We start from the raw sequence: 15118 nt of genomic DNA on the forward strand, positions 1-15118 counted from the left end.
GCTCTGAATGTGAGGTACTTTTCCCTCTTCCCACATCTTTGGGGTTGCAGGGTTGTAGAGGGTCACCCTTGAAGTAGCATAGCCTGGAGGGCAGGGCCTCAGGATGTGTCGCTGGGAGGGGAGCTCCTCTTTTTTCACGTAATAGCAGTTTGAAGGGCAATTCACCAGCCTCTGTTTATTTTTTTATTTTTTAAGATTTTATTTATTTATTTGACAGAGAGAGATCACAAGTAGGCAGAGAGGCAGGCAGAGAGAGAGGAGGAAGCAGGCTCCCTGCTGAGCAGAGAGCCCAATGTGGGACCCTGAGATCATGACCTGAGCCGAAGGCAGCGGCTTAACCCACTGAGCCACCCAGGTGCCCCACCAGCCTCTGTTTAAAGTGAAATGCACAGACCCCTCAGCCCAGCCATCCCACTCTGTCCTATGGAAACACTGACCCAGGACTCTGAGTGGCCAATACAAGATTGGCCATTGGAGCACTGTCTGTTATAGGGAAAAGTTGAAAACCCTGCAGAACACACATAAAAACAGCTGCTCTGGTAGAAATGGCTGGAGTGCCCAAGGCTTCACCTGACATCCCCTCTGGACTCCAGCCCCCATTTGTTTCCATGGCCTGCAGAGCTCTGCAAGAATCTTCTAGCTCCAAGAAGCACACTTGACACTCCCTGAAGTGAGCTCTTGTAGCCAGTAGGCAGGGGCTATGTGTTGGGTAGCTAGGAATATTTTCTGTTGCCAGGCATTTGGAGCTGGATCTTTCTTTTGTTTCTTTTGTTTGCCCTCTTTTTTTCCCTCCCACACTGGGGAAGGGGCCCTTAACATTCATTCTGCTTTATAGCTGAGTTAGTAGGGTGAGTGCTCAGAGTGGGTCTCCATGCTGCAGGACCTACTCGTTGGGTCCTGTCATTTCAGGATATTCAACCTCTGACCTGCCAGCATGAATAGTCCCAATGTCCCTTGGCCCGAGCGACACCCCCAGCCTATATCCCTTCTACCCTCTCAAACAGGTGGTGGCAAATGCAGTGGCTGCCCTCTCAGAGATCGCTGAGTCTCACCCCAGCAGCAACCTGCTTGATCTGAACCCACAGTCCATTAATAAGCTGCTGACAGCCCTGAACGAGTGCACCGAGTGGGGCCAGATCTTCATCCTCGACTGCCTAGCCAACTATACACCCAAGGATGACCGGGAGGCCCAGAGGTGAGCAGGCTGCTCCTTGCTTGCCAACCTAGTGGAACCTGGTCCTTGCAGAGCTCCAGCCATGAGCTGGGCCTCAGATCTCTGCTGGGCCCTTTGCCAGGGCCTTGCCCCACAGACCATCCTCAAGGGAAGCCAGAGCCAGGCAGTCACCTTTCTGCTCAGCATGGTACAGACAGAACAGAAGCCAGAGTCCGATCTGGTTGTTGACAAAGACCCCAGTCATCTTGGGCTGAGTAAAGGAGGTGGATAGCACCAGAGTCACCATTCGTTGGATTCTTCCTGGGTGGCTGGGGCTCTGCCAAGTGCTTCCTATCCATTAGATGCTCCTTAAAGCACCTCTGTGAAAGCTGCCCCATCATTGCCCACATTTTACAGGTAAGGAAAGACTGGTTTAGAAGGTGGATGAACTCATGCAGGTCACCCGGCTGGGACTCCCTGACCTTTGGTCATAACCAACATAATACCTTGCCCCTTTTGAATGCCCTTTCAATGCGGGGGATGTGGGGGGAGGGCCTTAACACTGACCCAGTATTTATTAACTACCATACATGGTGCTTAGGGCTTTGTATACATTGTCTTATGTAACCCTGGGAAGATACCACCATCATCTCCATGTTCTAGATGAGAAAACTGAGACTTAGAGTGGTTTTAACCTGTTGGGGTCAATTATCAAGCACCAGAATCAGAATCTAGGTTCTCTTACAGAAAACATGCTCTCTCAGTAACTAAAACCAGGGTGTTGCCCTTGTCTTTCTCTCCTGTTTTCCCTTTTGGAATGGACCCCAGCATCTGCGAGCGGGTCACTCCCAGGCTCTCCCACGCGAACTCTGCTGTGGTGCTCTCTGCTGTGAAGGTGCTGATGAAGTTCATGGAGATGTTGTCCAAGGACCTGGACTACTATGGCACGCTGCTCAAGAAACTGGCCCCACCCCTGGTCACGCTGCTGTCGGCCGAGCCGGAGCTGCAGTATGTGGCCCTGCGCAACATCAACCTCATTGTGCAGAAAAGGTACCCGGACTGCCACATGCACGCACAGTGCCCCTGGTGTGGCGGGGAGGAGGGATGGCTCCTCCTGGGAGCAGGACACTAAAGGGAAAGTGACCTGTCACTGTGTAGGGAGTCTCAGGAACTTAACCCAGAAGTCTTAACCACAGGCAGCTTTGTCCCCTGGGGGACATTTGGAAATATCTGGAGACATTTTTGGTTGTCTGACTTTGGGGGTGCTATTGGCACCTCATGGGCAGAGGCCAAGGGTGCTGCCCAACGTCCTACAGCATGCAGGACAGCTTTCACCCCCAGGGACCATCCTGCCCAAACTGTCAGTAGTGCTGAGGGTGAGAAACCGTGGCTTAGCCTGCCGAGGTAGCAGATGAGGTCAAGAGCAGCGTGGTGCTGCTTAACTGCAAACAAGGGATGGCTCCACAGTCCACAGAACCTCCTGAAGCAGGGTGTAAGATTCTGTGTGTATATTTTTCCTCAGGACAGAGGCTATAGCATTAGTCAAATTCTCTGAGGTCAGAGGACTCCAGAGTGGTGAGATGCAGCAGACTTTTCATTGGCCTTGGGCCTGAGGAGGGGTATGCGAGAGTCAAATGCCCGTATCCGGCGGCGCCTGGGTAGATAAGTCAGTTAAGCATCTGATGCTTGATCTCAGTTCAGGTCTTACTCTCAGGGTTGTGAGTTCAAGCCCCGCATTGGGCTCCACACTGGGCATAGACCCTACTTTAAAAAAATAAAAAATAAAAAGGAGGAAGCCCATTTCCACTGGCCCCATGGGAACAGCCACAGCTCTAAGCCACTGCTCCTAAGAGAAGGTGCCTGATACCCAAGATAGGTAGAGTTGAAAAACAGCAGTGTCAGTCTGAGGGGCCCAGGATAGGAGGGGTTCTCTGGAAGTCCAGCAAACAGTGGGGCTGGTCTCTGGAGTTTTCCTCCCAGCCTTTTTGGTCAGATGGCTCACTCAGCAGCCAACTCCTCCTTGCTGGGTGCAAAGAACAGGGCCTCTTGTAGACATTCTTTTTTGGAAGACAGCACTTCTCCCTGTCCTTGTAGCATCATTCCAGCTCTTAGGGCACTCCTGGGGGCCCAGAAATTTCAGTGGAGTCCTAGCAGTTGTGAAGGTTTGGGAGGTAAATTTGGGAAAGCTTTTTGAGTGCCTAAGCAGAGCCACGAGACGAGGGATTCATTTCTAGTTGTGGGTGGGATTTAATAAGATGTAGTGACCTATAGATCCCGATCAGTGTGAAGGGCTCCCTGTGCTATATTTAACATGGCAAATCTCTTAAGAAGTTGACCGTGTTGCTCAGGCACCATCTGGCCCAGTCCCCACATAGTTGGGCAGCTTTTGCCAGGTCCTGATTGCAGAAACCATGTCTCCTCCGCCCCCGGCTTGGGACCTTGTCTCCCCGACCAGGCATAGCAAAGGCTCCTTGCTTTGCCGGGACCTCCCTACAGTTTACACAGCAGCACTGAGTCCTACCTAAGTAGGATCTCTCCTTTTTCTCTGCTGTGTCTTCTCCCCTCCTCACCGCCTACCCTCATTCTTTTCCTTTCTTCAGTTCTAGAAAGGGCAGAGAAGTAGGAGTTGAGGGTGGTGACTCTCGATTCCATCCTTATTAGCACTAGATGTGTGACCTGGTGCAAGGCCCTCCACCTTCAGCTTTCCTCATCTAAGAAAATCGGTGGACGGTACCAGTCGAGGGAAGAGCAGCAACACTGGTGACAGTGCCACATAGCAGGTGCCTTCCCTGAGGCAGGCCTCGATCCTGATAGCTGCTTCCCATCTAACTTACAACAGCCCTGTGATGTAGACATCTGTTGGGATCCCTAGGATGACCCCCACGCTCAGAGATTCATTAGAAGGGCTCGTGGGAGTCAGCATATAGTTGTTTTCACGGCTTAGATTTAGTATGGCTGTAGTAACACAGGTAGAGTCGAGGAATCCATGTACAGGCTTCCTTATGGACCGTCCTCCCATGAAGGGGGTCACACAGAGTGCAGTCATCCCTGAACAGCAAGGTACAACAACATGTGTGTAATTTTTCTGTCTGGGGATGCCTATTGGAGACTCTCCGTACCCTGGGTTTTTACTGGGGACTGATCACATAGTCACCTTCCAGAATTTCAGACTCCTAGAAGGAAAGCAGATACTCAACATAGATCATACAAACAGTCTAGGCATAGTTAGCCACCTTTATCATTTAGGGAACAGTGAGAACACTCCCGAAAACAGAGTTCCCAGATGCCAGGCCTTTCTAAGACTGGAGACTGAGGCCTGCAGTGGTAACACTTCCTACGTGGTGTCATTCTAATTGCATGAGTGAGGAAGCAGAGGCCCAAGGTCACAAGCTGGGACTATGGAGGTCTGATTCTCATGCCCGTTGCCTGCTGCCTGCTCCCTCTCAAATATGAGCACTGTCTTGCTCATATTCCCTCTTCCCATCCTGGGATCTGGTTGGACATACAATGGCGAGTCCGTGGACCCTCACAGAGGAACATGCAGCCATGGTAGTGATTGCCTTCACAGGTGTCAGGATCTACTTCGGACCCCAGAAATGCCCCAGTAATTTGGGGTTTTCTCACAGAGAAAGGGTTTTCTCACAGGGCTTATGCTTTGATTTTTGCTCTTTGGACAATCCTATCTTGCCACCAGGCCTGAGATCCTGAAGCACGAAATGAAGGTCTTCTTTGTGAAATACAATGACCCCATCTACGTGAAGCTGGAGAAGCTGGACATCATGATCCGTCTGGCCTCCCAGGCCAACATCGCCCAGGTCAGCAGAGGGCTGTAGCCAGGGCCGTGAGCTTTGGTGTTGGGCAGCAACACCACCACCAAGCTGTGGTCTCTGAGCGGCCTGACAGTTCATCTCACGACGAGCACTTAGCACAGGGCTCTGTAAGCAAGCACTCAACAATTTTAACTGGTATTTTTATGATTAAAGCCTTTATTCTCCCAACTATTACTTATTATCCTATTATCCATCCACTGAAAAGTAGTAGTTAGGAGGCCGTGCTAGCTAGCACAGCCTAAACAGAGGATGTCCAGTCCTGTCAACTAGTTCTTCCCCGCTTTCCTCTTGGGGCATCTGATAGCTCTCTCCTTCCCTTGGCCCTTCTTCCTCGAGCTGGAGGCAGAATCCCACCTTTTAGGGGTCCGTGCGTATCCATTGAGCAGGCATGTTGGTTACCCTGGGAGATCCACTTCTCCCCAACCCCATCTTTTCTGTTTGGGCCACAGGTCCTGGCGGAGCTGAAAGAGTATGCAACAGAGGTGGATGTGGACTTCGTACGGAAGGCTGTGCGAGCCATTGGGCGCTGTGCCATCAAGGTGGAGGTGAGGCTCTGGGACTCTGTCCTCTGTAGGGGGAGAGGGAGGGAAAGGAAGCTGAAACCAGGAAACCAGTCTGATTCTAGCAGAATATGCCAGCTATTCCTGGTTCAGGAAGGCCTGAGTCACTGCTGGAGGCCCCAAGGCACCCATTTTGCAGATCTGATTGGGTTCCTTTTCTCTCTCTGATCACCTTTAGGCCTTCAAGTTGTTGCAGATGAAAAAACCCACCTGTAACCATGGGTTCTCTCACAGCCCTAGCTGCTGGTGGCCCTGGTAGACTTAGCTTTCACTTCATGGGGTTTTGGAGCAGGGTTCTCTGCCTGCTGAACATTTTAGCAGTAATCATGATTTAGCTGTCCATATGCCCTTTGCCCAAGCTCCCAAGGCTGTCCAGACCCCTGTGTCCTGGCATTTCATCCCTCCTATTCCTTACCTATGGTGACATTCCTTGACCATTGAGCTGACTTTAAGTTAGTCCATTGAGGACTGGGAGATCCTCGGACAGCTGGTCACCCCAGCCCAGCCCCTTGATGCATTTTCCCCTTATGATGGCATCCTGAGAATCTCTCCCACAAGGGCCTTAGTGCAGCATACTGGAATAAGGGGTGGGGAGTGGTGGTCCAAATAGAGACTTTCTGGTTTTGGTCATAGGAACCCATTTTGGGAAACTAGTAGAAGTGAGGTGTTGCTCGGCTGAAGCACAGTCACTGCCCTCAAGGCTTGGCCTGGAGGCACTTCAGATCCTCTCCCCACTCTCAGCAGGAGCTCTACTGGCCTTCTTGGTCTAATTCTGTCTCTCTGCGTCTCTGCCATCCCCAGGCTGTCCTTTTGTACTCATTCTCTTGCTTGTTATCTGGGTAGAGTGTTCTCTTGTTTACCCTCTGTGGCAAGGAAGGGGGCAAGACATGACTGAGCCCTAGGCCAAAACATGGTCATCAGAAGTTCTCTTGGAAGTGGTTGCAAGGCCCTTGCCCACATTCCTCTTCCCACAGCAATCTGCAGAGCGCTGTGTGAGCACGCTGCTCGATCTCATCCAGACCAAGGTCAACTACGTGGTCCAGGAAGCCATTGTGGTCATCAAGGACATCTTCCGCAAGTACCCCAACAAGTATGTGCCCATCCCTCCCAGCGTGAGGGTGGTGTGGCTCTGCTGAACACAGGCCTGTGGGGGGAAGAAAAGCAACAAGGAGCCTCTCCTTTTTCCTTATTTCTCTGCCACAAATGGCATTCTCAAAAGAAACCTATTGTTTTTTCTTACTTCTCTTGAGTCACCCCTCCTCCACTCCCCAAACTAAATAAGCACTAAAATGTAACAGATAAACTCAAATCCCATTACTCACCACTCTCTTAGGATCTTGTGGGGCAGCTTCCTGTCTCTCTCCGTGCCTGCTGGGCCTCTTCTGGGTTGCCTGGGCTCCTTCGCTGCTCACTTGCTGGCTGTGTGCTCGTCTCTTAGGTATGAGAGTGTCATCGCCACACTGTGTGAGAACCTGGACTCCCTGGATGAGCCTGAGGCCCGGGCTGCCATGATTTGGATTGTGGGCGAGTACGCCGAGCGAATTGACAACGCCGACGAGCTGCTGGAGAGCTTCCTGGAGGGCTTCCATGATGAGAGCACCCAGGTGAGCCACCAGGTGGGGTGACTTGGGCCAGGGTGTGGGTCGTGACTGGCAGCTTGGTACTGGTGCGGTCCATCCCACCCTGAAACCCTCCCCTCAGCCAGCAGGCCTCAGGCCCAGCCCTTCGTGATACAGCACTGACAGTGTAGACAGATAGTGGGGCTGACAGGGGTGGCCCCTTTTCCTCTCACCCTGCATTAGCTATGGGGTTTTCTGGGGACAGTCTGTGATGGTGGACACTGAAGGTAGGCAGAATTTCCAGCTTTCATTTCATATTTATCTTTGGATAAATATGAGTCAGACATTCAACCAACTGAGCTACCCAGGCATCCCGCTTCTTGAACTGTGGGGCACGTGGCTGGCTCTGTCGGTACAGCATGTGACTTTGGATCTCGAGGCTGTGAGTTTGAGCCCATCGTTAAGTGTAAGACATTCAATTAGTTCAAAATTGAAAAAATACGAACAAGTATATGGTGAAACGTCTCCTTCCTACCAGTCTCCTGGTGGCCCAGTTCCACTCACAAAGATTATCAGTGTCATTTATTGGTTTCTTGGGGATACTTCCAGGGACAGTCTAAGAATACACACCCCCTACATGCAACACGTATATAGTTGGTTCTCGTTATTTGTGATAATTATTTTCTATGAAGTCACTGCAAACGCTGAATTAGTGAGTATTAGACCATTGTTCCTACAAGCCTCTGATCACAACATTTTTGTTAATCAATACATTATCTTGTTTTTTGTGTGTTTCTTATTTAATACATATTATTGATTCATTCACATTGAACTCATGGCCACCAGCGCTACAACTCACGCCTACACAAAGCTTCTCTAACACACTATTTTCTTCATAAGGCCAATCACCTCCTCACGCTAGTGTTCGCTAGCCAGCACTTCAGCCTGACCCTTGGGGCGGGGCTGTCATTAACAGTGAATCATCAACAAAAAGCAGAACGTGAAAGATGTGGCAGGTTAATAGATTGTGAAGAGGACACTTGTTTATGGTATGAGGGCAGAAGCAACAAGGCAGAGCGTCACCTCCTTTGACCTCCGCTGGGAATATGTACCTCAGGCAGCTTGAACTTTTCACTCTTCTGCACTTTGTTGTGAAAGATCACGAAAGCTCCCCAAACATTGATTTACCTACGTTTTAGGAACTAGGTAAATTCCAAATACAGGCTCTGCGGATAATGAGGGTCCACCGTGTATATGTCGCCTCTCATTCATTCATTCATTCATTCATTTATTTATAAGTGGTCTCCACGGGTGGCATGGAACCCATTGCGGGGTTTGAACTCGTGACCCTGAAATCGAGACCTGAGCTGAATTCAAGAGTCAGACATTCAACCAACTGAGCTACCCAGGCATCCCGCTTCTTGAACTGTGGGGCACGTGGCTGGCTCTGTCGGTACAGCATGTGACTTTGGATCTCGAGGCTGTGAGTTTGAGCCCATCGTTAAGTGTAGAGATTACTTAAAAATAAACACTACTGGTAGCACACTGTACACATTCAAATTGTACAGCACTGTGCCTTTTTCCCTTAAGAAGGTATCTAAAGGCGCTGTTGTTACTAACTGATGGGACTCTTCACGGCTGCATAGTGCCATGTTTATTTAACCAGCCTCCCCTGATGGTTATGTAGGTGTTAGTCTTCTGCTCTTTTAATCAATACTGCTATGAATAATCAATGTATGTAGGTCGCATGTGTGAGTAGCTGGGGGACCAACTGTGAGATAAATTCTTTCTGTTGAAGGGGACTATGCACTGGAGACGTGGGAAGCTGTTCCCCATTTCCTTTGGTATAGGAACTGTTGTGGTTTACAGTCCAATCTCAGTCCAATCAGCATAGCCCTCCCCTTACCTCCTTGTCAACCTAATATGTTCACAGACTGTTTTTGCCAATCTGATGAACAACAGGGTGTACCTTGGTTGGTTCTGTTTGCATTTTTGTTGAGTGGGGTTGAGCATCTTTTCATGTGTATTCCCTTTTTTGTGAACCAGGCACTGTCTGCTCATAAAAGAGAGCTTTTAAATGTGTTTGTAAGCACAGAAATCTTTGCTGCCCAATGGGGGAGTATGTTCTGTTGGGTCAGAGCATGAGCCTTGGAATAGGAGACCACAGTCTCCAAACCCTTCTTTTGTCCCTTCTTGGCTCTGTGGTTGTACACTAATTCTCTGCCTCTCTGAGCCTCAATTTCCTCATTTATAAAATGAGGTTCTTAAGACTGTGCCTGATCCTCTTGCTCTGAAAGTCATATAGAATGCTTTGTGCAATGTCCTTATTGGGCACCCAGGCCGTAATAAGCACTCGTGAGTGGTAGTATTGGTGTTGATCAAAATTGGTTTAAAAGTAAACTGGTCCATGGGGCGCCTGGGTGGCTCAGTCATTAAGGTCTGCCTTCAGCTCAGGTCATGATCCCTGGGTCCTGGGATTGAGCCCTGCATTGAGCTCCTTGCTTAATGGGGAGCCTGCTTCTTCCTCTCCCTCTGTAGTTCCCCCTATTTATTCTGTCTGTCAAACAAATATGTCTTTAAAAAATTAAAAAAAAAAAAAAAAAAGTAAACTGGTCCAGGCAACAAACCCCTGAGGACCTACTGCTTTCCTGTAGCTGGTAAGTTCCAGGAGTGTGTTCTCTTCCAGCATTCTTGGATGAGGATGCCCAGATGGCGGCAGCAGGGCTTTGTGTGTCTCCCCGGGGTGGTTTCTCCTTTAGGAAGACTCCCAGAATTAGGGCCTATTTGGGGTCAGTGGTTCCAGGCTATGACCTGTAACAGCATGGTGCCTTCCTTAACTCCCTTCCCCCTGGTAGTTCCAGCAGCGGTTTAGGCCTGTTTGCATCAGCCTGAGCCAGTCGTCATGATTCCGATTGGCCAGGTTTATCAGACTCCTCTCCCAGTCTCCATCAGGCAGAGAGGAGGATGATTCTCTGAAGGGAAGCCAGTATTTCTCTTAACCAGAAGACAGACTAGACGCTAGATGGGCAAAAACAACAGATGTTCATCACAGTTAATAGTCGTAACTCCTACCATCACCCACTCCCACTGCCACCTGCCAGGTCTGCTATTAGCCTGCCCTGGGCTGCTTTTACTTTCACCATACTAGCCTCCTCACTTGCTAGTCTCTGAGAGAAGCAGAGCCTGACTTGGGATCCCTTCTGCCCCCCACCATCAAGTCCTGCCTGGGATTAGTGCAGAGAATGTCCTCTGGGGGGTGTTTCTGCAAAACTAAAGTAAATCTTTTGTAGCCCCTTCCCCGTTGGGCAAAGTCTGCTGGAGAGCCCAGGCTTAGAGAAGTCAGCAAGGGAAGCTAGAGCAGGAGCCTGGGTTGGGGAAAGGAATCTAATCTATGCTCCTCCCCTACCCCCACTTTGGGTGGCCTGGAGCAAGTTAAACTTGCCAAACCAGTTTCTTCTTCTCCAGTGCAGAGTTGCTGCAAAACTGATTGGATGATGTGTGTAGACTGGGCACTCCGGCGTGGCTGGGTGGTGGTGATGGCGCTTTTAATTAAGTGGCCAGTTGCCTTCGCTTCCTGGGTTCACAATACCATTCGGAGTTTTTATAAGCATACTTGTTTAGTGCTTTGCAGTTTGGGAACTTATTTAATTTATTATATTTATTTATATTTTAGTTAAATTTTTAAAAATATTTTATTGATTTGACAGACAGAGATCACACATAGGCAGAGAGGTAGGCAGAGAGTGGTGGGGGAAAGCAGGCTCCCTGCTGAGAAGAAAGCCCAATGCGGGGCTCGATCCCAGGACTCTGGGATCCTGACCTGAGCTGAGGGCAGAGGCTTTAACCCACTGAGCCACCCAGGTGCCCCATTTCAGTTAATTTTTTGTATATGCTTATTATTACATTTATTGGGCGTGGAGCCAAACACGGGGCTTGAATTTACAACCTGGAGATCAAGACCTGAGCCAAGATCAAGAGTTGTACGCTCAACCAACGGAGCCAAGATCAAGAGTTGTACACTCAACCAACTGAGCCCCACAGGCACCCCAGGGAGCTTATTTTAGATTATCTCTTTGAGCCCCCTTATCCTGGGCTCCTAGGCCTCTCCAGTCATGGACAGGGAGCTCAGAAAGTCTTACCTGGGGTGGTATGTCAGTCTAGCCTGCGTCTTGCCCCTGTCTGGATGGCAGGATGGTTGCCCTGAACATGCAGGCTGACATGTGGGGTGTCAGCGTGTTAGTGAGGCTGGGAGGCCTCAGTCTAATGGTCCAAGTTCCTAGGCAGTGTAGCAGACCTGACAGTGACGAATGATGCCAGGCAGCCAGCTGACCTGGGCTGAGGAGAACTCGGTAAAAATCCCTGCGTGCTGGCTGCAATGATGTTGATGACCACGGTGACAGGCGTTGTGTATTGAGCAAAGTATACGATAGGTTGTTTACATTCCTTATCTCATGGGCTCTTCCATCAATACTGTCAGGAGTTTACACTAACACTATAGGTGAGGAAGCAGACTCAGAGAAGTTGTAGGACTTATCCAGAGTCACATTCAAATGAGGTGTGATATAACTCTAGCTTCAAAGCGGTCATAAATTGTAGTTTTGTGAGCTCACAAGAACCCCCTGAAGCAGGCCACCCTTCTCCCCACCAAATGAAGATAAATGGCTTCCCCTGGACTACCTGGCCAGGGGCTGTAGCTAGGTTCTAGAAGCCAATCTCTGGGCTGCCTCCTGCTCTAACAACTGCCAGCCCCACCGCTCCTCTTCTGTTGGCCCATGTGTAACCAAATGACAAGGACTCTGGATTGCTTAATTCCAGAAATGGATCACGTCTCCTCCGTCCTGTCACCTGCTATTAGCCCATTCTATGTACCCTCCATTTTGCCAACCGCAACTGGAAGGTGCTGTCAGCCCTGTTCCCTCCCTCCTGCCACAGGCCTGTCCCTGGCACAGCCCTGGCTCAGGAGTCTCAGGTTGCCCTCTTATCTTGGGACTGACAGAAATGAGATGTGGCTAAGGAAGGACTATGTGCAGAGAATTGTTCTTTCAAGAGATGTTTTTTGAGTTAGCAAGTTTTTCTTAAGTGCCTGCTGTGCGCGAGACACTGATAGAGCAATAACCAGGGATACAACTGTGATAGGCATGATCTCTGTCCATAGGACAGGCTGGTGGCTGGAAAGCATTCTGATAGTGGGGGGGGGGGGGTAGTGCTGATGAGGGAGGGCAGGAAGCTGCAGAATCATGGGGGTGCTGGGGCAGCATGAGCTCCAAAGGGTGAGAAGAGGTTGGCCAGGCTGAGGGCATGATCAGGTGAAGGCAGCAGCAGCAGGGTGAGAGCTGAGAGAGGGCTGGGCCGGGTTGGTTCTCACCTTCTGGTAGACGCCCTGCTCCTTAATGACAGGCTGACTCTGTAGGCCCTCCTGGCCCAGTCCGTCAGTGGTACCATCTCTGCTTGTTGACAGATGGTCCTTCTAAGAAGCACACCAGCTACACATGTTGCCTTTTTAAGCTGCGAACTCCTTAAGGCACTGTGAGTCTGGGAGCTCTGACAGGTTCCTGGGACCCTAAGGTAGGGTTGCCAGATAGCAGTGGCCATCTCCTTCCTGAATGGTAATGCCAAGGTCCAGGCTATTCAGCACTACTGTGACAACCCCCTGGCCTTAGTCTGTGCTCTGTGGCCAACTCCAAACCTGGGAAAGCTGCTCTCAGTTTCCAGGGCCTTTGAAAAATACCCTTCTCTGTCTTTGAGGCCCTCATTTGGTTTCCTTCCATCCCCACATGAAGCCCTCGCTACTTGTTCCTTGTCACCTTTCTGTCTTCCCGCAGGTCCAGCTACAGCTGCTAACAGCCATCGTGAAACTCTTTCTGAAGAAGCCGACAGAGACCCAGGAGCTGGTGCAGCAGGTCCTCAGCTTGGCCACTCAGGTCAGTGCCCCAGCCTCTCTGCTGCGCCCAGTGCAGGTCTCACTCTACAGGGGGCGCTGTGGTCTAAGGAGCCAGCAGGACCTTCATGCCAAGGTTCTTCCCCTGAGGCTGGCATCACTAGAGGGGTTGGCCCTAGAGTAATCCAGGACCCCTGCTCAGGGAGCTCAGTCACAGATAAATCAAGATGGGGTGGGTCAGGTGAGGAAGTCAAGACAGACTGCAAACAAAAGAGGGGAGGGAGGTCCAGGAGAACCAGAGGGTTTGTAGGACAGGGAAGACAGATTTTGGAGTGGAGCGAGGATTGGGGACAGAAGTGGGAATCCCCTGTTTAACACTGAGGTAGGGGAGGAAATCAAGGGGCCAGGCCATGTTTAGGGACAGGTTAATGGGACTGCTCAGGATCAGTGTTCAGTGCTGTGACCATGCCCAGGTCATGGGATTTGGGGAGGAGCTCCTTCCTTCCCAGCTGGTTGCTCTGCTATGAATTTAATATGCTTCTTGTCACCTCCCCACTGCTTAAGGACTCTGATAACCCAGACCTGCGGGACCGTGGCTACATCTATTGGCGTCTGCTCTCCACGGACCCAGTGGCTGCCAAGGAGGTGGTGTTGGCTGAGAAGCCACTCATTTCTGAAGAGACAGACCTCATTGAGCCCACACTGCTGGACGAGCTCATCTGCTACATTGGCACCCTGGCCTCCGTCTACCATAAGCCTCCCAGCGCCTTTGTGGAGGGGGGCCGGGGCGTTGTGCACAAGAGCCTGCCACCACGCACTGCCTCGTGAGTGAAGTTGACCAGTCTCCAGGCTGAGCCTCCCTACCTGGTTTTCCAGTTCATTAGTCTAGGCATTCAGGCCTATTGTGGTAACCCTGGCCAGGCTTGAGTCGGAGGGAAATTACCATTCTAGTGACATTTTTATTTTTTAAAGATTTTATTTATTTATTTGACAGAGATCACAAGTAGGCAGAGAGGCAGATGGGGGAGTAGGGGAGAAACAGGCTCCCTGCTGAGCAGAGAACCTGATGCGGGCCTCGATGCCAGGACCCTGAGATCATGACCTAAGCTGAAGGCAGAGGCTTAACACACTGAGCCACATAGGCAACCCAAGTGACTTATTTTAGAGATAAAGTGTGGGAGCTGGGGGAGGGGCAGAGGGAGAGAGAATCTCAAGCAGACTTCACACTGAGCGTGGAGCTTGATCCCATGACCTGAGATCATGATCTGAGCTAAAAACAAGAGTCAGACACTTAACCTACTGAGCCACCAAGACGCCCCCATCCTAATGACTTTTTAATGGATGTTTACCACAGAAGCGCCTGGGTGACTCAGTCATTAAGTGTCTGCCTTCAGCTCAGTCATGATCCCAGGGTTCTGGGATCCAGCCCCTCATTGGGCTGTCTACTTGGCAGGAAGCCTGCTTCTCCCTCTTCTACCACCCCCTGCTTGTGTTCCCTCTTTCTCGCTATCTTCTCTCTCTTTGTCAAATAAAGAAAGAAAATCTCAAAAAAAAAAAAAAAAAAAAAAAAAAGGAAAGAGGGCGCCTGGGTGGCTCAGTGGGTTAAGCCGCTGCCTTCGGCTCAGGTCATGATCTCAGGGTCCTGGGATCGAGTCCCGCATCGGGCTCTCTGCTCAGCAGGGAGCCTGCTTCCTCCTCTGCCTACTTGTGATCTCTCTCTGTCAAATAAATAAATAATCTTTTTTTAAAAAAAAAAAAAAAAGAAAGAAAGAAAAAATGTTTACTACATACAGGGTGACCTCATTTGATCTTTACAACATCTCAAAGAGTATCCCCCCATTTAACGGATGAGGACAATAGGACAGAGAGCTTGAGGGCCTGGTGTGGCGTCCCACAGCCAGCACAGCTAGTCTCAGACTTGATTCTAATTCCAGAGCCCTGTTCTTCTCACCCTCCTCTGCTACCCCCTGGTGGTTGGTTTGGCCTGCGTACCCAGTCCTCCAGGGCGGGCATCCAGTCTTTAGAGTGCGCTGAGTGGTGGAAATAGACCGCCCCTCTCTTCACTCACCCCTATGATGCTGGATCTCTTGGGGAGCCAAAAAGATGGATCAGGCTTGGGAAGGGGGAAGAGGAAGGGC

At 50.4% G+C, this 15118-nt stretch overlaps 1 protein-coding gene and 1 long non-coding RNA gene across 5 annotated transcripts in view; one reads left to right on the plus strand and one right to left on the minus strand.

The window, feature by feature from the left end:
• AP1B1 (adaptor related protein complex 1 subunit beta 1) overlaps window positions 1–15118 on the plus strand; it is a 54438-nt gene that overhangs the window by 26226 nt on the left and 13094 nt on the right. For all 4 annotated transcript variants that reach the window (XM_059138786.1, XM_059138789.1, XM_059138787.1 and 1 more), the window contains exons 6-13: window positions 1005–1195; window positions 1982–2203; window positions 4848–4968; window positions 5433–5528; window positions 6518–6633; window positions 6982–7147; window positions 12925–13023; window positions 13545–13804. In XM_059138786.1, coding sequence (XP_058994769.1) covers window positions 1005–1195; window positions 1982–2203; window positions 4848–4968; window positions 5433–5528; window positions 6518–6633; window positions 6982–7147; window positions 12925–13023; window positions 13545–13804 — 1271 coding nt within the window. The remainder of the gene's footprint in view (window positions 1–1004; window positions 1196–1981; window positions 2204–4847; window positions 4969–5432; window positions 5529–6517; window positions 6634–6981; window positions 7148–12924; window positions 13024–13544; window positions 13805–15118) is intronic.
• Window positions 5120–7002, minus strand: LOC131810861 (uncharacterized). The gene is made up of 2 exons (XR_009345747.1): window positions 6866–7002; window positions 5120–5551 (listed from the first exon to the last, which is right to left on the minus strand). It is a non-coding gene; the product is annotated as an uncharacterized LOC131810861 (long non-coding RNA).

Source organism: Mustela lutreola, chromosome 11 (assembly GCF_030435805.1).
Source record: "Mustela lutreola isolate mMusLut2 chromosome 11, mMusLut2.pri, whole genome shotgun sequence".
NCBI lineage: Eukaryota > Metazoa > Chordata > Mammalia > Carnivora > Mustelidae > Mustela > Mustela lutreola.